At 44.6% G+C, this 24,252-nt stretch overlaps 1 protein-coding gene across 3 annotated transcripts; it reads left to right on the top strand.

Annotated features, from left to right (window-relative positions):
- Positions 1 to 3,300: 3,300 nt before the first annotated feature.
- LOC132675979 (uncharacterized) lies at positions 3,301 to 23,940 on the top strand. Of its 3 annotated transcripts, XM_078438344.2 has the most exons (6): positions 3,301 to 3,461; positions 5,358 to 5,429; positions 8,323 to 8,622; positions 9,564 to 9,658; positions 12,490 to 12,616; positions 20,547 to 23,940. In XM_078438344.2, exons 4-6 carry the CDS (start codon positions 9,650 to 9,652, stop codon positions 22,412 to 22,414), a joined length of 2,004 nt encoding a protein of 667 aa, XP_078294470.2. In that variant the 5' UTR covers positions 3,301 to 3,461; positions 5,358 to 5,429; positions 8,323 to 8,622; positions 9,564 to 9,649; the 3' UTR covers positions 22,415 to 23,940. The 3 variants fall into 3 exon arrangements, with proteins under 3 accessions (XP_078294470.2, XP_078294471.2, XP_078294472.2); XM_078438345.2 differs by lacking the exon at positions 8,323 to 8,622; XM_078438346.2 differs by lacking the exon at positions 3,301 to 3,461 and having other exon boundaries at positions 5,364 to 5,429; positions 8,323 to 8,394.
- Positions 23,941 to 24,252: the final 312 nt, after the last annotated feature.

Below are 24,252 nucleotides of genomic sequence, written 5' to 3'. Positions count from 1 at the left end.
CGAAGTGGACTCTGCACTGACAGGAGCAAGCCCAATGTGGGGTTTGAACTCACAAACTGAGCTCATGACCTGAGCCAAAGTCAGATGCTCAACCCACTGAGCTACCCAGGCACCCCTGAGAACCTAGGGTTCTTGTTTTTTTTTTTTTTTTCTTTTTTTAATGTTTATTCATTTTTGAGAGACACAGACCGTGTGAGTGAGTGGAGGAGGGGCAGAGAGAGAGGGAGTCACAGAAGCTGACGCAGGCTCCCGGCTCTGAGCTGTCCTCACAGAGCCCAACGCGGGGCTTGATCCCACGAGCCGTGAAATCATGACCTGAGCCGAAGTCGGACGCCTAACCGACTGAGCCACCCAGGCGCCCCTGAGAACCTAGGGTTCTTAATGAGGGCTGGTCATGTAGGCCCTCTACTTAGCATGCCATCTACTTAGCATGTGACAAAACTCAAACCTTCAACAGAGAAAGCAGATGTTCAAAAGAAACCTTGTGCAGTTGAGACACAGTGAACAGCTCTGACCAGTGATGGACGGAGTAAGTCTTCCCAAATTCATGTTCCCCCGACACCAGCCAAAATCCAGCGTTGCAAGCAAGCCTAAGGACCATATATAATAGCAAACCTGCTACTCCTCAGGGGATGTGCCAAAACGCTTAATTCATCCAGAAACACACCAGTAGTTGGACACGTTGGGCTTATTATTTGTTGCAGTGGAGTACACCCACCAGGGAAAACCATGAAGCGTCCCGAGAGAAAGAGGGTGTCAGAAAGAATCTACTCTAGGATTTGAGCTTTGTTCGGGTGGTTTAGGGAAGGCCTAAAGAAGCAGGGTTCCTGGAGATGAACTACTGTCGGAAAGCAGGAGGGATTCTAAGAGTGAGTATTTCAATAAGTGTTACCTTTTGGGAAGGCAGCCTGGAACAAGAATAAAGGTCCAAGTGACAAAGAAGTAGCAGTCACTCATCTAGCAAAAAAGGGATGCTTGGCATCGTGTGATGGCACAGCGACCTCGTTTTTGTGTGCACCTCGACAAAATTAAGAAGGGGACTTGTTTCGTCTCACTTTACCATGGTCTCAGAGAACGCTCATTTGAGGATGGTGTTCTGTGATTCATTTATGTCCCAAAGGAGACTAACATGGCCTAGCTTCGAGGGCTACACCAGCTTCCAGATGTCGGGCCGTTTCGTTTTTAGTTCTCAATCCATCCAGTGTAACGTTCTACAGCCATCATTTGGAAGGAGTTAGACTTTTTGCAAAATTTTTTTTAAATGTTTCTATTTATTTTTGAGACAGAGAGAGAGACAGAGCATGAGCAGGGGAGGGGCAGAGAGAGAGGGAGACACAGAATCCGAAGCAGGTTCCAGGCTCCGAGCTGTCGGCACAGAGCCGGACGCGGGGCTCAAACTCACAGACGGCGAGATCATGACCTGAGCTGAAGTCGGATGCTTAACCGACTGAGCCACCCAAGCGCCCCTAGACTTTCAAAACTGGTATTACAAAATGATCAGCTTATATGGATATAGAACGTGAGACTTCATTTTATTTTTCAATTACTTTTTTTTTTAGAGAGAGAGAGAGATTGTGTGTTTGTGGGGGGTGGTCAGAGGGGCAAAAGGAGAAAGAGAATCTTAAGTAGGCTCCACACCCAGCACAGACCCTGACAAAGGGCTTGATCTCACCACGGTGAGATCATGCCCTGAGCCAAAATCAAGAGTGAGACACTCAACCAACTGAACCACCCATGCACCCTGAGACTTCATTTTATTTTATTTTTTTTTAACTTTTTTTTATTTTTGAGACAGAGAGAGACAGAGCATGAACGGGGGAGGGGCAGAGAGAGAGGGAGACACAGAATCCAAAACAGGCTCCAGGCTCTGAGCCATCAGCCCAGAGCCTGACGCGGGGCTCGAACTCACAGACCGCGAGATCGTGACCTGGGCCGAAGTCGGCCGCTTAACCAACTGAGCCACCCAGGCGCCCCGAGACTTCATTTTAAAAATTAAATATATATGTTGATAGCTAGCTAGCTAGATATGGATAGATATAGATATATATTGATATATGTTTATGGGGAGACAATTTTTATCTTCAGGAGGAAGGATTCTAGGTGCATTTTTCTTATTTTGCTTCATACTATTTTTAGTTTTTAGTAACATACATCTCTTAAAATTAACTATATGCAATAAAATAACTATAAAATATATTTTTATCAGAAAGTATAAAGGAAAAAACTCTTAATACTAAAATATGCTCTCCCACCTACAGAATCCTCCTCCGTGATTTGCCTTTAAATCATGGGCTTTGGGTGTCAGAATAAGTCCAATATCAAGTTCTGCAGCTATTACCCTTGCTTTGAGATACTGGACAATTTTGTAACTTCACAGAAGCTTGACATGTTCACCTCCAAAGTAGGGATAATAATTTTTTAAAAAAATTTATTTTAGAGAGAGAGTGAGCGAGAGCGCGCGCGCGCGCGCACACACACACACACACACACACACACACACACACACGGGAGGGGCAAAAGGAGAGAATCCCAAGCAGGCTCCCTGATCAGCGCAGAGGCCAATGTGGGGCCGGATCCCACCACCCTGAGATCATGACCCGAGCCAAAATCAAGAACCACATGCTCAACCTGCTGAGCCCCCCAGGCACCCCGGGATAATAATTTTAATATACAGTTTAAATAAGGGAAGCGTGCTTTTCCATGAGGACAAGCTTCCACTTGGGCCCTAAATTCCTCCCAAGTCTGTGGTGTGGAGTAGAAGCGGGTAACTTCCTCGCTTCTCGCCGCCCCTCCCGCATAATTCTCCCTCACCCATTCTTTGAACTCTGTTTTGGCCTCATATCGTCAGATTACATTAAACATCCTCCCCCTCTCAGTCATCTAGTGTCCCTTAAGCAATCATTCCCCGTTAATTTCTTGAAGATTGTACCTCCTCACCTAATCCCTTTCCAACAACACTCCTGTCACAACTGGAGGCATTTCGAATTCGGAAGTCGTGTCCATGGAATAATTTCGCTGAGGACTCAGGCAGAGGTAACGCAGACTCTTAACAAGGAAACCCGTATTACCACCTAGGAAGTCGGGACTGCGTGACCCCTTCCATTCTGGCATTTGGGGAAGCGTAGACAAGGAGCTTCCAGCAGCCGCAACTTGCTTAGGAGCGCGAGCCTAAGAGCGTTTTGCCTTTAGCATTCTGGGAGATGTAGTCCCCGCGCTCCGTGTAGTCGCGTTCACTTCCGCTCAGGAAGGCGGGTCTGGTGCATCCTGGGAGATGTAGTCCAGAAGCTCCAGGTTCTCGCGGGCACTTCCGCTGGGGGAGTGGGAGGTTGCTCCTGAATTTTCTATGGAAGCGGTGCGTCAGTTCCGTCTCTCCCAGCGCTTCCAAACTTCCTGAATCTGTGCTTGGAACCTGCAGCGACAGGGCGACTTAGGGGGGAAAAAAGCCTGAGCGGAGCACGCAGGTATTAGCCGGGGGGAAGGCAGTGGTGTGCGTCTCTGGGGGAGTCTCTGCGTTCGTGGTGGGTCCCGAGGCCCGGGGTGGGGCGTGGGGTGGGGTCACCTATCGCCTGGCTTGAGTTTCTGCTTGTCTCAGCTCGCCCCGTCCGCCTCCCTACACCCACGCGTGCCTGTGCTTCCTGGTGTTCCAGGATTGTAAGAGGTGGTGAAAGAGGACTTCAGCTGCCTCCATTTTGACCTCAAACTTTCTGGCTGGCTTCTTTCCAGCTTGTCTCTTGGCGCAGGTGGCACAGCCTTGGGGGCAAAGCAGCCCCTGGTGCGAACCTAAACTAACCCCTCAAGCCGTAAGGGCTGCCCTGCGCCAGCAAGACCCCGTTTGTGATTGACCCCAAGATAGTAATCCATTTGACCTTCGCTGCCCACCTGCAGAACCCGCCCGCCTTCACCCCACCTTTTGCTTACATAAACTTGGACGTATGTTCAGGCACTTTGAAGACAGTCTTGGAGCCGTTAGTCTGCAGTCTTTTGGCGTTCGCCTTACTGAGATAAATTCTTTTCTTATTCCCCTGGACTAGATTCTCTGCCTTCGGATTTTGTCAGCAGCGAGGGACCAAGTGGGGTCTGTTTGGGACCTCCCCAAAGCCAGATGCTCTTGCCCCCTCCTCCCCACCCCGCCCCCGCTCGCCAGCTAGGGTTAGGGTCCCCCAGGTTAGGGTCACATATCCAACTGCGGTGATCTTTGCTCTTCTCTGATTCCTGCTGGATCAGGTTGCTGGATCATCCTGGGCCCCTTCTTTTAAAAAAAATTTTTTTTTAATGTTTTTATTTATTTTTGGGAGAGAGACAGAGCATGAGTGGGGGAGGGGCAGAGAGAGGGAGACACAGAATTCGAAGCAGGCTCCAGGCTCTAAGCCATCAGGACAGAGCCTAATGTGGGGCTCAAACCTACAAACTGTGAGATCATGACCTGAGCCGAAGCTAGACGCTCAACTGACTGAGCCACTCGGGCGCCCCATCCTGGGCCCCTTCTAATCTCTCTTTTCAGAAGGTGCCGGTAGTAATGGAACTAAGGTTGAGTTCCCACCTTGGTGACTCAGAAACCTTACCAGATTGAGTTGTTGCATAAAACTTTGATTTGCAAGCAAAGAAGGAAATCACAGGGGAATAGCTTCCGCAGCCGGGAATCCCCAAAAGAGGGTGGATGGGTTCCTTTTGTTTAGGGTTAGGATGGATATTTAGATAGGGAAGGCTTGTCATGGTAGGTAGAGGCAGGCATAGGGATGAGCATGCGCCCTAAGGAAACATGCCTATATGTTGTGTGTTATGTACATGAGGCTGAGGCTCCTCCTTGGGCAGAAATTTTAGGATTATAATGAGGTAAAGGTAATTGTAGGTCAGTCCAGAAGCCACTCTGTGCAGGCACGAGTTGGGGGTCTAGCTCAGAAGTTCTGGGTGGTCTGGGTCTGCGGCAGGTCTTGTCAGGGCAGTTGTCATCACCTGAGGTGGTTTCCGGTTTCATTCGCCTGAGTTAAGAGGTAAGGTAGAAAAGAGAGTTTAAGGGGAAATGTAAGACATAGGTGGGTGAGTACAAGCAGGTGGGCGTTAGATGTCAGGTCTTGGGGTCTAGTTGGTGATGAGGGTTGCTTCCAGATTGCATTTTTATTATTATAATTATTATTTTAGAGAGAGAGCATGCATGCATGAGTTGGGGAGAGGGGTACAGGGAGAGAGAGAATCTTAACAGGCTCCACAACCCTGGGATCACGACCGGAGGCGAAATCAAGAGTCTCTTGCACAACCAACCAGCTGAGTCACCCCAGGCGGGGCGCCTAGATTGCACTGTTATTGAGGACAGTGACATGGTCATGGCATTTCATGACATTATTTTTTTTCTTCCCCAGCCTGATTTCTCAGAAAGGGCTGCACAGAGGTGGAAAGAGTGACTCCCCTGGCTACTGACAGCAAAGTTCCACGTGAGTGGGATTTGGCTTCTTTCTTTCTTTCTTTCTTTCTTTCTTTCTTTCTTTCTTTCTCTCTTTCTCTCTTTCTCTCTTTCTCTCTCTTTCTTTCTTTCTCTCTTTCTCTCTTTTTCTTTCTTTCTTTCTTTCTCTCTCTCTTTCTCTCTTTCTCTCTCTTTCTTTCTTTCTCTCTTTTTCTTTCTTTCTTTCTTTCTTTCTTTCTTTCTTTCTTTCTTTCTTTCTTTCTTATGTTTATTTATTTTGAGAGAAAGCGTGTGTGGGTGAGTTGGGGAGGGGGAGAGAGAGAGAGAATCCCAAGCAGGCCCTCTGCTGTCAGCACAGAGCCTGTCCTGGCCTGGGAAAAGGAAGGGGGTTGCTCATTCTCCCTACCTGAGATCATGACCTGAGCAGAAATCAGGAGACAGACGCTTAATGGACTGAGCCACCCAGGGGCCCCTGGGCATTTTTCTTTTACAACGATAGTCACGTCAATTAGATAATGTATAGGTTGTGTAATTGGGCATGGGTATTAGTAATAATCCTTAATTGCCAACCTCAACCATGACGGTTTTATACAAATAAATATATTGGGCCACACCACAGCTATGCGAAGAAATTCTGCCTTTTTTTTTTTTCCTAGTCAATAATATGAGATTGAGACCCAGGGAGCATAAGTGATTTGCCCACAGTCCCCACCTAGTAAGAGGCTGAACTGGGGTTGGAATGAAGGCAGCCTGAGTCCAGAGCTCAGGTTGCTAATCTCTTGAGCATGTTCTGCAGCTGTAGGAACCAGCAGGCACCAGACCCTGGGGTAGTTAGTACTTGGGTCTGGAGGACCTTAAAAGCAAGGCTAACGGGCTTTGACTTTTCTGAGTTTTTAAAAACATTGTCAACTATTTTATTCTTACTAGTAATATGCTTTATTCTTTTTTTTGAAGTTTATGTATTTTGAGAGAGACAGAGGCATTGTGAGTGGGGGAGGGGCAGAAAGAGAGAATCCCAAGTAGGCTGAGCAGTGCCAGCACATAGCCCAATATAGGGGCCCGGACCCATGAAACCATGAGACATGACCTGAGCTGAAACTAAGAGTCGGACACCTAACCGACTGAGCCACCCAGGTGCCTCCTTAAAGAACTGTATCATTATGGAACAATCAAAAAATACAGAAATATGAGGGAAAAATTATTTTATTTTTTAAGAAATTTTTTAAATGTTTACTTTTTGAGAGAGACAGAGTGTGAGTGCGGGAGAGACAGAGAGGGAGACACAATCCTAAGCAGGCTCCAGGCTCCAAGCTGTCAGCACAGAGCCCTACGCGGGGTTTGAACTCGGGAACCACGAGATCATGACCTGGGCCGAAGTTGGACACTTAACCGACTGAGCCACCCAGGCACGCTGGAAAAAATTTTTTTAATTACCCGGTAATCGAGGATGTAAAGATAATAACTGTGAAACTTTTAATGCATTTCTGTTTGGTGGTTGTTTGTGTATATTTGTATGTTTGTTTATGAACATTTTGCACATTGATCATATTTTTCGGTGTTTAGCCTCTGATGTATTTTAACTATGGAAATTTTGTTTACGATTTAAAAAAAATTTTTTTTAATGTTTATTTATTTTTGAGAGAGAGAGAGAGAGAGAGAGACAGAGCACAAGCAGGGGTGGGGCAGAGAGGGAGAGAGAATCCAAAGCAAGCTTCAGGCTCTGAACTGACAGCACAGAGCCTGACGCGGGGCTCGAGTTCATGAACTGTGACTTCCTGACCTGAGCTGAAGTCAGAGGCTTAACCGACTGAGCCACCCTTTTTTTTTTTTTTTACGATTTTTAAGTAACCTCTACACCCGTTGTGGGGCTCATATGATCAAGAGTTGAGCCAGGCAGGTGCCACAGAGCTATGGCCAATTTTTAAACATTGCCAAGAAAAGTGAATTTCCATTTAATTTCACGATTGTCTTTATTATCCCCGTTATTATTGTTGTTCCTGTGAGTGTTTCCTGACAGTATAAGACTTTATTTTTGCATAATTTAAAATTAAAAATTTTTCCATTGAAAAGTTGCAAAAATAGTGTAAGGAGTTCTCATATACTTTTTTTTTAAGTTGTTTTCTTTTTTCTAATTTATGTGTTTTGAGAGAGAGCGAGTTGAAGAGGGGCAGAGAGAGAGGGAGAGAGAAAATCCCAAGCAGGCTCCTTGCTATCTTGTGCAGAGCCTGATGCAGGGCTCAATCCCACGAACCTTGAAGTCACTACCTGAGCTGAGACCAAGAGCCAGATGCTTACCTGATTGAGCCATCTAGGTGCCCCCTCAAATACTCTTTACACAAATTCCCCAGTTGTTTACATTTTGTCTGTCTTGTGGCTCCGTCAGCCACGAAACACCAGGAATATACCTGCAATTCAATGACAGCTTCTTTTAGCTTTCTGAAGGAAGGAAGCCCCACATATGGGTAATCAGGTATCTTGGTAAAAAGGATTCAGGGGAGGCTGATTATAGAATTTTAACATCCCGTGCTTGGTAATATTGGATGTTATACTATATGATAGAGTTATCTATCAGATGTTAGATGTTTAGTAAGTAATTACAAATAGTAGTTAATGGTGTTGTTACTTATTAAATAATGCTAGATAACATATAACATCCTGGTTTGTAATCTGCAGTCTTCTATTTAATTTTGTTCTGTGTTTCATGTAAACGCCTTATAACCAGTCTCCCCTCCCCCATCTCATTTCAAAGTCCAATTTTATGTACTGCCTTAAACTGTATATTTGTTGATAGACATTGTACAAAACTTTTATCATAAACTTGATGTTCTTTAATGTGGAATGCATTCCATAATCTTTGTCTTTTTTGTTGATGGTGCTTCTTTTTTTTTTTTTTTTTTTTTTTTACTTTTTGTTTTTCACGTAAGCTCTACACCCAACGTGGGGCCCGAACTCACAACCCGGAGAGCAAGAGTCACACGTGCCATCGACTGAGCCAGGTGCCCCTGTTCTTGATGCTTTTGAAGAGTGTAGAGGCAAGTTAGTTTGGAGAAGTTCTTCATTTGGGGTTTATCATATGTACTTACTACGTGTTTAGGTTCAGTAATGCGTCATTAGCAGGGATCCCATAGAACATTGAGGCGTCCTTGACATTGCAGCATAACAGGAGCCAAAGGACGTCGGTCTGTCCGTATATCGGTGAACTCAACGTTCTTACCTAAGCTAAGGTGATTTCTATTAGGTTTCTCCACTGCGAAGTCACTAATTTTTATTTATTATATTTTTTTAAAGATTGTATTTTTTAAGTAATCTCTATACCCAGCGTGGGGCTGGAACTCACAACCCCCAGATCTAGAGTCCCACGCTTTACCGACTGAACCAGCCAGACTTCCCTAAAGTTACTATTTTTTAAATCAAAATGAGTAAAGTTTATGGGGAGATACACTTACTGGTTGGCATTCTGCTGTGAGGCCAGGCTTCCCCATGTTCCCTGCTTATTCACTCAAATATAAATATCTTTATCAAGATGCACTCAGAATCTGTCAGTTAGTTTTGTGATTTAAATGACACGTAGATGAACAAACATTTATTAATATCAACTTGATGTGTATTGTACATATCATAGAATCTGCCCATTTTAGTTGCACAAATCAGTGATTTTTAGTAACTTCGTTGAGTGGTGCAGCCATTGCTGTAATTCAGTTTAGAACATGTTCATTCCCCCAGTTGGATTCCTCAGGCCCATTTTCAGTTCACCTCCATTTTCTCCCCTAATACCCAGGTGACCACCAACCTGCTTTCTTTCTCCTTAGATTTGCCTCTTCTGGACATTTTCTAGAAATGGAATCATAAAATATCTGGCCTTTTGTGACTGGCTTCTTTGACTTTCAGCAGCGTTTACCAGGTTCATCCATGTTGCGGCGTGATCCTTACTTCATTCCTTTTAATTACAGTAAAAGCATCTGAAAAACATTCCACTGTACAGATTTGTCACAATTTGTTTATTTGTGCATAAGTCATAGGTCAACATTTCGGTGGTTTCCGGTTGGAGGGTTATCAGGAATAATGGTGCTGTGAACACTCATGTTCGGATTTCCAGTAATCATCCCGGGACGGGAGGGGAGTGACATCCCGGGCTACCTTTAATGTCTTTTTTCCGCCTCCCTAGGCCCCCCACCAGGTGCGGTTCTGCCTTCCTGGGATCTGTGCAACTCTGTGCTCTGCACACTGCCAGAAGTAGGAGGACCCGTGACCATGTTCAAGGTGAGTAGGGCTTGCCTTTCTCACTTTCCAAATTCCATCTCATTATTCAGTTGGTCACACCTTTTTCTGGGGATGACTCGAGCAGAGCTCCAGGCGTTGGAGGACCTGTTTTGTGCCAGGGTCTTCCCTTGTCCCTTTTGAATTTACTTTGCATGTATTTTTAGTTTTTGTTTTATTATTATTTTTCTTACGGAGTAGAAAAATTACTAGAAATGAGCAATTCTTCCAATTCATTACTTCCTTTCTGACAAGTGAGCTATTTTTATTTTCTCCCTCTCTTATCCTTGTCAATATCCATAACTGAATTTGTATTCGTGATATACATCTAATTTTAATTCTGATGTTTTTCCTTTAATGTTTTGTAATGTTCGTTTTTCACAGTTGCATCCTGTCCCCATTGAATCGATGTACTTTTTATCTTTACTTCCTGTTCAAAGACATGTATGTGGTTTAGGGATTTTACTGTTTTTTATTTTTTTATTTTTGAGAGAGAGCGTGAGCAGGGGTGGAGAGGAGAGAGAGAGAGAGAGAGAGAGAGAGAGAGAGAGAGAATAAAAGCAGGCTCCATGCTGTCAACACAGAGTCCAGTGCAGGGCTTGAACCCACAAACCATGAGATCGTGACCTGAGCTGAAACCAAGAATCAGACGTTTAACCAACCGAGCCACCCAGGCACCCCTCGAGAGATGATTTCCACAGCTGGCCTGCTCCCTGACCCCCTTCTCAGAGTCACCCCGCCACACTGACCTGCTCAGCACTGCAGGCATGTTGATAGCAGTTAGCACAGTCATTTATAAAATTTAAATTTTAAATGTAAAATCTTTAAATTTCTCTGTGGCCAGAGATACCTGATACGGAATTACCAGGAGCAACAACCTGAGGCAAAAATACTTGCGGGATGCCAAAATAAAAAGGCAGAGCCCATAAGAGGAATCTTATGCATATGGTAAAGGGCAAAAATCCAGTGAAATACAAACAAGGATGAGAGTAAGCATGTGAAAAATGAGAAACACAAATAAACATCTCAAAGGGAGTTATGTTAATTTACAGTCAAATAAGTGGCAATAATAATACAAGTTGTTCTTGTAAACCAGATTAGCAAAACCATGGAAAAATGTATAGCCTGCTCTTGGCTGTCATTTGGAGACCCAGGACTGTTGTATTCTTCTTTTTTTTTTTTTTAATTTTTTTTTTAACGTTTATTTATTTTTGAGACAGAGAGAGACAGAGCATGAACGGGAGAGGGTCAAAGAGAGAGGGAGACACAGAATCTGAAGCAGGCTCCAGGCTCTGAGCTGTCAGCACAGAGCCCGATGCAGGGCTCGAACTCACGGACCGCGAGATCGTGACCTGAGCCAAAGTCGGACGCTTAACCGACTGAGCCACCCAGGCACCCCAGGGCTGTTGTATTCTTTTGAAAGATTAGCGGTGTAGGAAAAAGAGGGGGAAGAAAATCTGCCATCATATGATCACAATTTTAAACGTGCTCATTTTTGACGTTTTAATTTTCCTTTGCGATCATTTTCAAGTGGTCAGGGAAACAAGGTCTATGTAAAATGATGTTCTTTGCAGGATACGTTGTAATGAGAAAAATACGTAAAATTAAATACTGTTTAATCGGTATCGTTAAGTATATAGTTTTCTGTTCTCTGGGATAACAGCCACAAAATGAGATGAAATATTTTTTTAATTTATTTATTTTAGAGAGCCAGAGCAAGTGGGGGAGGGGCAGAGAGAGAAGAGAGAGAATCCCAAGTGGGTTCTGCACTGCCAGCACAGAGCCTGATGTGGGGCTTGAACTCTCTAACCATGAGATCATGACCTGAGCTGAAATGAAGAGTTGGACACTTAACCAATGAGCCACCCAGTCACCCTGAGAGGAAATATTTTTATTTTTTATTTTTTTAGAGAGCTTGGGAGCAAGTGTATGCAGGTGGGGGAAGGGCAGAGGGAGAGAGAGAATCCCAAGCAGGCTCCACGCCTGGTGCGGACCCCACCCTGGGGCTCGAGTTCACAACCGTGAGATCTGAGATCATGACCTGAGCCAAAATCAAGATTGGACGCTAACCAGCTGAACCACCCGGGTGCCCTGATGAGATAGTTGTTGATAATGGCAACGTGAAGAAATGATATGAATAATAACAAAGGTCTGTTAGGCACTTATTCTGTGCCATGCACTGTTCCAAGTGCTAGGGATATTCCCTGGTTTAATCCTTGAAGGAACTCTGTCACAGAAGGACCACATACGGAGAAGAAACTCAGGCACATGGACAGACTTGTCCAAAGTCACACAGCTAGTAAGGCACAGGCCCTTGGGAATCGCACAGAGGCCTGCTGGTTCCGGAACATGATGCCGAACATTACATGGGAGAACCACGGAGCTGTCCCACAAGGTTAGCAAAAGCTCGTTAGTGGCACATGTGAAAGCAAAGTGATAGGGTTCGTGCGTGTGTGAGAGGAGGAAGGTGGGTGTTGTCAAACGTTTGAACTAAATTGCTGAATGCTTCTGGGGCAGTCAGCACCACGCGTCGCGAAGTAAAACGTGTGTTGTCCAGGATGCGTGTTTAGAGTTTTTGGCGGTTACTTGTAAGTAGACTCCACGAGGACACAAAAACACAAGGACGTTGTCATTGCCACACATTTTGGTGAGGCTGACGAAACTCACCGTGGCATTGGCAGGGTAGAAGGAGAAGCGCCTGGAAGCCTACAGATGGACTTGAGCCCCTCACACTCTGGAACTACGTCCCACCATCCTCTCCAGCTTTTCCGTGCTGCCCCGCTCCCAGTGGCCATTGGGTGCGAGATTGAGGTTATGTGTGCTTGGTGTTGTAGGAGGCAGTGACGTTCAAGGACGTGGCTGTGGTCTTCACGGAGGAGGAGCTGGGGCTGCTTGACCCCGCCCAGAAGAAGCTGTATGGAGACGTGATGCTGGAGAACTTCCGGAACCTGCTCTCTCTGGGTGAGGACAGGTGCTCTGTGACTCAGTGTCAGCTTCCTGGATTGGCTTTGTGTGTTTGTGTGTTCAAAGCTTTGGGGGTCTTGAAATGGTCCCTTGTATTTATGGTGTACTAACAATTTTTAATAACATAAAGTGGGAAATCTCAGTTCATTAGAACAGAATATATTGCAGCAAGATCTCCCGCCAATTTTGTCAGTGGTGTAGGAGCCTGGTGGGAGATTTAGTGAAAATAGACATTGGTTAGAAATAGGTGTTTGTAATGCACGTTTCTGCATGTATGTCTGGGTCTTGAAATACGGGCCATGTTTGTTTGTTTTTTTTAATTTTTTTTAGTGTTTATTTATTTTTGAGAGAGAGACACAGAGTGTGAGCAGGGGAGGTGCAGAGAAAGAGGGAGACACAGAATCCAAAGCAGGCTCCAGGCTCTGAGCGGTCGGCACAGAGCCCGACGCGGGGCTCAAACCCACAAACCGCGAGATCATGGGCTGAGCCGAAGTCGGAGGCTTAACCGACTGAGCCACCCAGGTGCCCCAATATGGGCCACGTTTTTAAAAATGTTTGAAAAATGCTGGTTTTGATTAATTGATCAGTATGTGCGGGAATCCAAATGTTCAGTCGATTGTACCTTTAGTGTGTGCGTTCTATTTATTTCTAAATGTCTTTCTAGTTTGGAGAGAGGGAGCATGTGTGCTCAAGCACGTGAGTGGGCGAGGGGCGGAGAGAAGGAGAGAGGGGATCTGAAGTGGGTTCGAGCTCACAAACCATGACATCATGCGCTGAGCCAAAGTTAGATCCTTAACCACCTGAGCCACCCAAGCGCCCGTAATGTGTTCGTTATAAATACGGACTTTGCATGTTCACAAAGCACCGCCTCTTCAAACATGATACATTCCGCTTAGAGAAGGTAAAAACGCTTTGGATGATGCTAGCAAGCCACAGACGAGAGAAATCAGGTAAGAGCCAAGCAGGTGGGAGTCCTCGTAGGTGTTCTCCTGTGTGTCTTCGCTTCTTTCCGCCCCCTTTGCTGTCACCTGGTCCAAACTGCTAAACTGTTTCTTGAATCCTTTCAGCCGCTTGCCTGTTTCCACGCTTCCTCTTGTTTGTCTGTTCTCCGCGTGGCAGCCCGTGTGATCCGTAGGAACTGGAAGTCAGAGCCCCGTTCCTCTGCTCAAGACCCTTTGGGGCTTATTTTTCCCGGAGTTGAAACCTCTCGAAGTGGCTTCTTGAGTCCCCCACTTCCTCTCTGAATACCTCGCCCGTCCCCTTCCTCTCGCTCCGCCTCGCCCACCCACACCATGCCCCTCGGGGCTCCCAGACCTGCCAGGGACGCTCTAGCGCCTGCTGCCGGAACAAACTGCCACGCACTTCATGGCCTAGAGCAACACGGTTGATTACGCTTCTCTGGGTCAGAAGTGTGGCATGGTTCTTAACCAGGCCACAGTCGAGGTGTCTGCACGGTTGCATTTCTTTCTGGAGGCTCTAGGGGAGGATCTGTGTCGTGGCTTTTTCAGCTTCTAGAGGTTGCCCCCCGTTTTTGAACTTACGGCCCCTTTCTTTCGTCTTCACCGCCACACCCTGCTTCTCCCTGCCCGTTCTCTTGTGGTCACATTGCCTTCCTCCGCCCTTCTTCCGTAGCTGTCTTGCACTGTGAAAGGATCCTCTTGATTGCCTTGAGTCCAGCTGGGCAATAGAAGATAGTCTTCCATTTTAAGGTCAGCTGATTAGCAGCCTTCATTTCCATCTGCAGCCTTAATTCCTCTTTGCCATATACTTAACGTATTTTAGGCTCCAAAAATCAGGACGTGGATTCTTCCGGAGCCAATTAATCTGCCTACTACACATACTTCCGCCTCAGAGCCCTTCCTTACTCTCTGTGGCTCTCTCTGACATATTTTTTTGCCTGAAATCCTTTTGTCCCTTCACTCCTTCCCTCCCTCCTTCCTTCCTCCCTTTCTGTGTCTGCTCAGTTTTAATGTCACAGGAACGGCCTTCTCTGACCAACTTAAGTAAAACATCACCCTCTTTACTTTTCTTGTTCTGCCTTAGGTTGTGCCTCATACGTTTTTGTTTGCTTGTTCATCTCCTCTCTGTCCCCGCTGGAGTTTGATCCCCTCCCCCCCCACCCCGGCGAGGGATTTTGCCTCTTTCGTTCATTGCTCTATTCTCAGTGCCTAGAATCGTCTGGTATGTGGCAGGTGTTCTGGAAACATGTATTGGCTTCGTGAATGTGCTAATGGAAAGGAGACCTCCACGTGTCCATGGGTCCTGGAGATAGCTATAGGTCGTGTGCAAACCAGAGCGAAGGAAGGATGTTGCAGAACATTGTTTGTTTTCTGATGAATGCCTATCCAGTTTCTTTCTGTGTTACTTTCTTGGGTGCCCTTGGCATGAAAGTGTGTTTGGGTATGTGCACTTGACCCGTGTCCCAGGGCAACTGGTAAGCATTGTGCTTGTGGTCATACTGAGTAACATGCTTTGTCTCTGTGCTCTGTGGCTTTCTTGGAACCTTCTGTTGGGGAGCATTTTCTTTTTTTTTTTTCTTTTTTAATTTTTTTTTAATGTTTGTTTATTTTTGAGAGAGAGACAGAGTATGAGCAGGGGAGGAACAGAGAAAGGGGGAGACACGGAATCCGAAGCAGGCTCCAGGTTCTCGGCTGTCAGCACAGAGCCTGACACGGGGCCCAAACTGACAGACAGTGAGATCATGACCTGAGCAGAAGTCAGAAGCTTAACTGACTGAGCCCCCCAGGCGCCTCAGGGGAGCATTTTCATTTCTGGGAAGAATACTTTTGGAATGACAATTTTTTTTTTTTTTTTTTTTTTGAGAGCATGTGTGTCCTGGGGAGAGGGGCGGGAGGATGGAGAGAATCTCATGCAGGCGCCACACCCAGTGCTGAGCCTGATGCAGGGCTTGATCTCATGACTATGAGATAACGACGTGAGCTGAAATCAAGAGCCAGATGCTTGGGGCACCTGGGTGGCTCAGTCGGTTAAACATCTCTTTTTTTGGTTTTGTTTTTGTGTTTAAATTTATTTTTATTTATTTTGAGACAGAGAGCAAGCCAGGGAGGGGCAGAGAGAGGGAGACAGAATCCCAAGAAGGCCCCGCACTGTCAGCACAGAGCCTGATGCAGGGCTCACACTCATGAACCATGAGATTGAGACCTGAGCCGAAATCAAGAGTCGGACGCTTAACCGACTGAGCCACCCAGGCGCCCCTGGAATGAGGATTCTGATGTCCTGTTCTCAGATCCCCCAACAGAAGGAAGAAAGATATGTTTCCTCTTTCTTCTTCTATGTTTCTTCTACTGTATCAGGCAGTATCAGCCAGGTTGCAAGCTGCCTTCCTTTTGAAGAGTTGCCATCTGCAGCCCATTTGCCTCTTTCAAAGCACCCACCCACGTTACTGCCTCCAGGTTTCCCCTTCCCTGTCCTCGGAGGGGAAGATTTAAGGTGAGAGCGATAGGAGACACATACCCGAATGCTGCCTGCATCTGGTTCAAAACTAGATCATGCTTTTTATTTTCTACAAAGTTAGCCATTAAGCAAATGTGAAAGAATATAGATTTCATACAATTTTTCCTTGATTTTTTATTCTTTTTTTAATTTTTTTTTTTTTAATATTTATTTATTTTTGAGACAGAGAGAGAGAGAGCATGAACAGGGAAGGGTCAGAGGAAGAGGGAGACATAGAATCTGAAACAGGCTCCAGGCTCTGAGCTGTCAGCATAGAGCCCGACGCGGGGCTCGAACCCACAGACCGCGAGATCATGACCTGAGCCGAAGCCGGATGCCCAACCGACTGAGCCACCCAGGCGCCCCATTTCCTTGATTTTTTAAATGAAGATTTGGTGCTTTTCAATTAGTAAACATTCATTGTGTTTTAATTAGAACTTGTTTTTTTTAATTTTAGACCGAGAGAGAGCAAGTAGGGGAGAGGGGCAGAGAGGAGAGAGAGAGAATCTTACATAGGCTCCATGCTTAGCACAGAGCTAGACACGGGGCTCGATCCCGTGACCCTGGGATCATGACCTGAGCCAAAATCAAAAGTCGGACATTCAACCAACTGAGCTACCCAGGTGCCCTTCAACTAGTGAACATTCTGACGTAGAAAGAATCAGGAAATTTCCTGCTTAAAATTGTCAACATCCTCAGAGAGACTCCCTGTTCCCCTCACACAACTCCTCCTTTTAGGGGTCAGTTTGTTAAATATAACCATAAACGGAATTACTCACCAAAAAGTACATACTCACCTATTAGCGTTTTCCCAAGATTCTAGTAACTTATCTTTCCATTTGAACAATTTAATTAGGGACTGGGTAACTTGTGGAAGCAAAGTTTCCAAGTCTTTTTGAGCATGAGCCATAGTAAGAAACACATCTTTCATTGTAACCAGAACATTTTGCATGTTGTAGATTTATATGTGACTTTCACAGGCATCTCACATAATGACACCTGTCCTGTTGGCAGTGATGCTCTGAGAGTTTCTGTCCTGGTTCTTTTTTCTGAGAGCTTATTACAAGCTTTTAAATCTTTCCAGCTTACTAGAGTCTCGAAAGTTTTTGAGTTTGAAAAACTGTTGTGGTGGGTTATGTTATCCACACATCCATACATCCACAGTTCTTCCACATCCTATTATCACAGAGATAGTCCTAAAGCTTCAGAAGGAACCAGCAATAGGCCTTCCTTTCTTTTCACCCTAGAGACGCTTGCCACCTTTTATTGTTTTTGTTAGCATCCTGGTTGAGGTACCCCCGTCTCTCGATGTCCCCTGTGCAGCTTTTCAGCTTCCCAGCAAAACTGCAATATTCTTTCCCTTTCCTGTATCAAATAACTTACCTGGAAAAGATATTTTCTTTCTAGGATGTGGCTTCAACTCTCACCAGAATAGTTGAACCAGGATTCATTTATTTCATTTAACATGCACTTGTGGAGTACTTGCCACACTCCAGGCAGAGTTCTGGACATTGGTTATAAAGTCAGAAAGTGTAAAATGTGTTCACCGTACAAGGTATAACGTGCTTCCCTCCTTGGTGCTGCATTGTGGTGGGAAAGACATATGGTGCCCGACAGATGACCTAGCAAGTCACATGGTGAGAGGGGTGCATGGAACATAAGGAAGGATGGGAGTTGCCGGAGGTGAACTGGGGGCGGACAGGGCTGATTATTTTACGCTGGGCCGTAAAGTGGCTTGTTGCTGGACTGACTTTGAGCAGAGACCTACAGGTCATGAGGAATCATCCATGTGTCTGTCCAGGAAGTGTTCCTGGCAAGACCAGACTCCCACAGTTGGGCTGGTTTTCAGAGGTTACACCATAACCTCATCTTTTCCTTTTCCCAGGCTCTGTCTCTATTGTTTTTACTTTTTTTTCTAGACCTCTGAATTACCATCAGGTTTTAGAACCATGTATGTTTTCTGTTCAACTTTATTTCCCTTTTGTCCTCACGAAGGAAACTTGCCCGTAGAAGATAAAGTTCTGCTGTCTGCTTTATGCTACGTTTTAGTCAGTGTGCCATTAGGTATTTGCTCCCAGACCTGCAAGTCATTCTAGATATTCCAGGTCACCTGGACGCTGAAGTAACTTTCCAATAAAGTGACCCAAAGCAGGGCTCTGTAGAGGCTGTTTCCCACACGTCTAGTGGATCGAAACGGGGACAGCTTTTAATTGACTATTCATACGGGGAGGCGAGTGAATTTCCCTTTTAAACATTTCTTCAGCAGTGTTTTCAAAGACTATCTTTCTAGAGCAGTTTTAGGTTCGCAGCAAAATTGAGCGAAAGAGACAGAGATATCCCATATATCCCCTACCCCCACACACTCACCTCTTACATGATCAGTATCCCCACCAGATACAATTGATGAACCTATATTGACACATCATTGTCACTGAGTCTATAGTATACATTAGGGTTTACTCATGGTATCATACATTATATAGACTTGGACAAATGGATAAAGCCACATATCCATCTTTATAGTATTATATAGAGTAGTTACACTGCCCTAAAAAATCCTCTGTCCTCTGCCCGTTCATCCCTCCCCTCTAACCCTTAGCCACCATTGATCTTTTTACTGTCTCCATACTTTTACCTTTTCAATAATGTCATATAGTTGGACTCATACTTTTCAGTTTGGCTTTTTTCACTTAGTAATACGCATTTACATTTCCTCCATATCTTTTCATGGATTAGTAGCTCATTTCTTTTTAGCACCAAATAATATTCCATTGTGTGTATGTACCACAGTGAATTTTTATCTGTCCGCCTACTGAAGGACATCTTGGTTCATTCAAAGTTTGGTCCTTGGGGCACCTGGGTGGCTCAGTTGGTTCAGCGTCCGGCTTCTGCTTAGGTCACGATCTCACGGTTTGTGAGTTCAAGCCCCGCGTCGAGCTCTGTGCTGACAGCTCGGAGTCTGGAGCCTGCTTCGAATTCTGTGTCTCCCTCTCTCTCTGCTCCTCCCCGCTCGTGCTCTGTCTCTCTCTCTCCTTCAAAAATAAATAAAAACACTAAATAAATAAATAAACTCCTGAAATCTTTAAAAAAAAAAACAAAAAACAAAGTTTGGTCCTTGTGAATAAACCTTGTCCAGGTTTTGTCTGTGTATAGATTTCTGTGTGGGCGTACATTTTCAGCTCCCTTTGGTTAATAGCAAACTGTGCAGTAGTGGGAGAGTATGGTAAGGGTATGTTTAGTTTTGTAAGAAACCACCAAACTGTCTTCCAAAGTGTCTATACTATTTTGTATTCCTACCAGCGATGAATGAGTTCCTGGTGCTCCACGTCATGGCCAGCACTGGTGGTGTTGGTGTTCTAGATTTTGGCCATCCTAATACATGTGTAATGGTATCTTGGTGTTTGGATTTGCATAAAATAACATGGGGAGCATCTTGTCATACACTTATTGCCATCTGTAGATCCTCTTCAATGTTTTGTTTTTTTTTTAATGTTTATTTCTGAGAGAGAGAGAGAGACAGAGCATGAGCGGGGGAGGGGCAGAGAGAGAGACACACACAGAATCTGAAGCAGGCTCCAAGCTCTGAGCCATCAGCACAGAGCCTGATGCAGGCCTCGAACCCACGAGCCATGAGATCATGACCTGAGCCAAAGTCAGACGCTTAACCAACTGAGCCACCCAGGCGCCCCGATCCCCTTCGATGTTAAGAAGGTCTTTGGTCCATTTTTTAATCAGGTTCTTTTTCCTTATTGTTGAGTTTTAAGAAAAGTACTTTTTGAAAAGTTTATTGAAAAAATAATCTTCAAATGTTTAGATAATCTTTATGTAAATACAGAGACTTGGGACTATGAATAGGGTAAATGTTTTAGAAAACACATTTCTGAACTTAAGTTATTAGAGGTGGTCAAAAGTTTGTAATAGTAGCCAATCCATTTAATGTCTGTCAACACAGAAAGATAAGGTTAGGTGAACATGTGCAGAATTTCCAGGAATACTTTGAATACAGAAATATAAATATTTCAAGGTATTTGGTATTAGGACATATAATAAATCCAAAATTTGGTTATGTTACTGCTTTTCTTGAAGTTCTAATTGATTGATATTATCTATATAACTTTTCTAACTACATAACTTATTAACTACATGATTTTCTATTCAATATTCTACACTGACTTTCAAATTCAATAGAAATGGCCATAGAGGCAAACCATAAGAGACTCTTAAATACAGAGAACAAACTGAGGGTTGATGGGGGGAGGGGGGAGGGAATATGGGCTTAGTGATTAGGAGCCCACTAGCCCCCCTCCGGTGTTCCCTACACCTGCAAATTAGAGACTGTGATACATGGTGGAAAAGACCGACTGGACATTCTCTGGGTTCAGTAAAGTCTTACGGTCTCTCCTAAATGCGAAATCTTGAAAATACTGAACAAAGCCTTCAGTTGTCCACATCTCTGCATTCTCTGTCTTTACAGGAGGAAAGATCCAAAATAAAATGAAGACTGTTTTAGAAACAGAACCACACAAAGAGCTTTCCTGCTGGCAGATCTGGCAACAGATTGCAAGTGACTTAACCCAGTGTGAAGGCTCCATGATAAAGAGTTCTCAGTTCCCCAGACAAGGTGATTCACCTGGACAGGTTGGGGCCGGACTGTCTGAAACTCACACAGGTCAGAAACCTGATCAGTGCAGTGAATTTAAGAAATATTTCAGTGATGTCTCCAACTTTGATCTTCATCAACAAGCACACTCAGGAGTGAAGTCTCACACATGTCGTGAGTGTGGAAAAAGCTTCTGTTACAGTTCAGCACTTCATATTCATCAGAGAGTTCACCTGGGAGAGAAACGCTATAAGTGTGATGAGTGTGGGAAGGAATTCAGTCAGAGCTCATGCCTGCAAACTCATCAGAAAGTCCACACCGTAGAGAAGCCATTCAAATGTGAGCAGTGTGGGAACGGCTTCTGTCGTAGGTCAGCACTTAATGTTCATTATAAATTGCACATGGAAGAGAAACCTTATCATTGTGACCAATGTGGAAGGGCCTTCATTCATGCTTCCCATCTTCAGGAACATCAGCGAATCCACACCGGGGAGAAGCCCTTCAAATGTGATAAATGCGGTAAGAATTTTCGTCGTAGATCGTCACTTAATAGTCATTGTATGGTCCACACGGGAGAAAAACTGTACAAATGTGAGGAGTGCGGGAAGTGTTTCTTCTGTAGCACAAATCTTCACATCCATCAGAAGGGCCACACGCGAGAGAAACCTTATAAATGTGAGGAGTGTGGGAAGGGCTTCATTCAGCCTTCTCATTTTCGGGCCCATCAGAGAATCCATACTGGTGAGAAACCATATGTATGCAAAGTGTGTGGTAAAGGCTTCACTATGAGTTCAAATCTTCAGGCACATCAGAGAGTCCACACAGGAGAGAAACCATACAGATGCAACGAGTGTGGAAAGAACTTCGGGACGAAAACCCGTTACCAGGTTCATCTGGTGGTACACACGGGAGAGAGACCCTATAAATGTGAAGTATGTGGGAAGGACTTCAGTCAGAGAGCGTATCTGCAGTCCCATCTGAAGACGCACAGCGTGGAGAAACCTTACAAGTGTGAGGAATGCGGGCAGGGCTTCAATCAGAGTTCCCGACTTCAGATTCACCAGCTGATCCACACCGGAGAGAAGCCACACAAATGTGAAGAGTGTGGGAAGGGATTCAATCGTAGAGCAGATCTCAAAATTCACTGCAGAATCCACACTGGAGAGAAACCATTTAATTGTGAGGAGTGTGGGAAAGTATTCAGGCAGGCCGCGAATCTTCTGGCACACCAGAGAATCCACAGCGGAGAGAAACCTTTCAAGTGTGCGGAGTGCGGGAAGAGCTTTGGTCGCAGTTCACACCTGCAAGCCCACCAAAAAGTGCACACTGGAGAAAAGCCGTACAAGTGTGAGGAGTGTGGGAAGGGCTTCAAGTGGAGCTTGAATCTGGACATGCATCAGAGGGTCCACACAGGAGAGAAACCCTACAAGTGTGGGGAGTGTGGGAAGCACTTCAGTCAGGCCTCGAGTCTTAAGGTTCATCAGAGTGTCCACAGTGAGGAGAAACCGTACAAATGTGATGTGTGCGGCAAGGTCTTCCGCCACTCTTCACAGCTACAGTCTCATCAGAGAGTTCACACGGGGGAGACCCCTTACAAGTGTGAGACCTGTGGTCAGAGCTTCCGTTGGCGATCCAAACTTTCACATCATCGCAAAACTCATGGTGGCAGTACGGTTTATGAAGGTAACAAGAGTGGTAAGAACATGAAGGAATTGTGTGTGGAAAGAAGTTCTCCAAAATGACGTTGTGTGAAACCCTGAATTCTTACCATCATCGAGTCTCATAAGAGAGAAAATACTTGTTTGGTTTAGTTGGTATTGAAGCAATAATTGAACCTGTCTCGGTTTTCACCAGATCACACAGTGGAGAACCCTTAAGTGGTGTGATACGTCTTTGTTCAGAAGCACTTAGATAGTACTTAGGAATAGAGTTTGGTCTGGCCTTTAACACAAGCATAATGGTGTGCATGCCAGAATTCATATGCACTAGAATGTAAGCTGCATGAGGACAGGGACTTTGCTGCTAAATATACGTAGCCCTCAAAGCTGGAGGCGTCATAATTCTGGACTTCAAGTTATATTACAAAACTGTAACAAACAAAATAGTATTGTACTGGCACAAAAATAGACACATAGGTCACTACAACAGAATAGAAAACCCAGAAATGAACCCACAAATACATGGTCAGTTAATCTACAACAAAGCAGGAAAGAATATCCAATGGGAAAAATAGCGTTGGGAAGACTGGACAGCAACATGCAAGAGAGTGAAATTGGACTGCATTGTTACCCCATACACAAAAATAAATCCAAAATAGATTAAAGACCTAAGTGTGAGACCTGAAACCATAAAAGTCCTTGAAGAAAGCATAGGCAGTAATTTCTCTGATATCAGCTGTAGCAACTTTTTTTTCTAGATAGATCTCCTGAGGTAAGAGAAACAAAAGCAAAAATAAACTATTGGAACTACATCAAAAGAAAAAGGTGCACGGCAAAGGAAACCACAAAACTAAAAGGCAGCCTACTGAATAGGATATTTGCAAATGGTGCATTCGATGAGGAGTTACTATCCAAAATATATGAAGAAATTGTAAAGCTCAACACCCCCTCCCCCAAAAATCCAATTACAAAATGGGCAGAAGACCTGATTAGACATTTCTCCAAAAAGACATCTAGATGGCCAGCAGACACATGAAAAGATGCTCAACGTCTCTTCTCAGAGAAATGCAAATCAAAATTACAATGAGCTATCACCTCACACCTGTCAGCATGGCTAAACTCAAGAACAAAAACAACAGGTGTTGGCAAGGATGTGGAGAAAGGGGAACCCTCCTGCACTGTTGACAAGAATGCAAACTGGTGCAGCCACTGTTAAAAACAGTATGGAGGTACCTCAGAAAATTAAAAATAGAACTGCCCTATGGTCCAACAATTGCACTATTAGGAATTTACCCAAAGAATACGAAAACACTAAAGGGATACATGCTCTCCGATGTTTATAGCAGCATTGTTTACAATAGCCAAAATATGGAAAGAACCCAAGTATTCATAAGTTGATAACTGGGTAAGGAAGATGTGGTATGTGTATATATATACGATGGAATATTACTCAGCCATAGAAAAGAATGAAATCTTGACATTGGCAGTGATGTAGATGGATCTAAAGGGTATATTGCTAAGTGAAATAAGTCAAAGACAAATATGTAATTACACTCCTATGCGGAATTGAAGAAACAAGAAACCAGCAAAGGGCAAAGGAGAGGCAAACCTTTGCCTCTATAGTTAAGAAACACTCTTAACTATAGAGAACAAACTGATGGTTATCAGAAGGGAGGTGGGTGGGGGGATGGTTTAAATAGTTGATGGTGATTAAGGAGTGCACTTGTGATGAGCATCGGGTGATATGTGGAATTTCTGAAGCACTATATTGTACACCTGAAACTAATACACTGTATGTTAACTAACTGGAATTTAAATAAAAACTTTACAAAAAAAAAAAGTCTGCACAGCCTTAATATTGACTAGCCCTTGTAGGTGTGCTCTCCACCTGTATGTTAAATAAACAACATATGAAAATTGTA

The sequence above is a fragment of the Panthera onca genome, chromosome E2, assembly GCF_046562875.1.
Source record: "Panthera onca isolate mPanOnc1 chromosome E2, mPanOnc1 haplotype 2, whole genome shotgun sequence".
Classification (NCBI taxonomy): Eukaryota; Metazoa; Chordata; class Mammalia; order Carnivora; family Felidae; genus Panthera; species Panthera onca.
The sequence above is the reverse complement of the archived record's forward strand: the minus strand, read 5'-3'. Positions and strand labels throughout refer to the sequence as shown.

Bases quoted from the DNA above. Each gene is read 5' to 3' on its own strand.
- LOC132675979 (XM_078438345.2), top strand. The intron at 12,617-20,546 runs GTGAGGACAGGT...CTGTCTTTACAG, and splicing joins CCGGAACCTGCTCTCTCTGG to GAGGAAAGATCCAAAATAAA.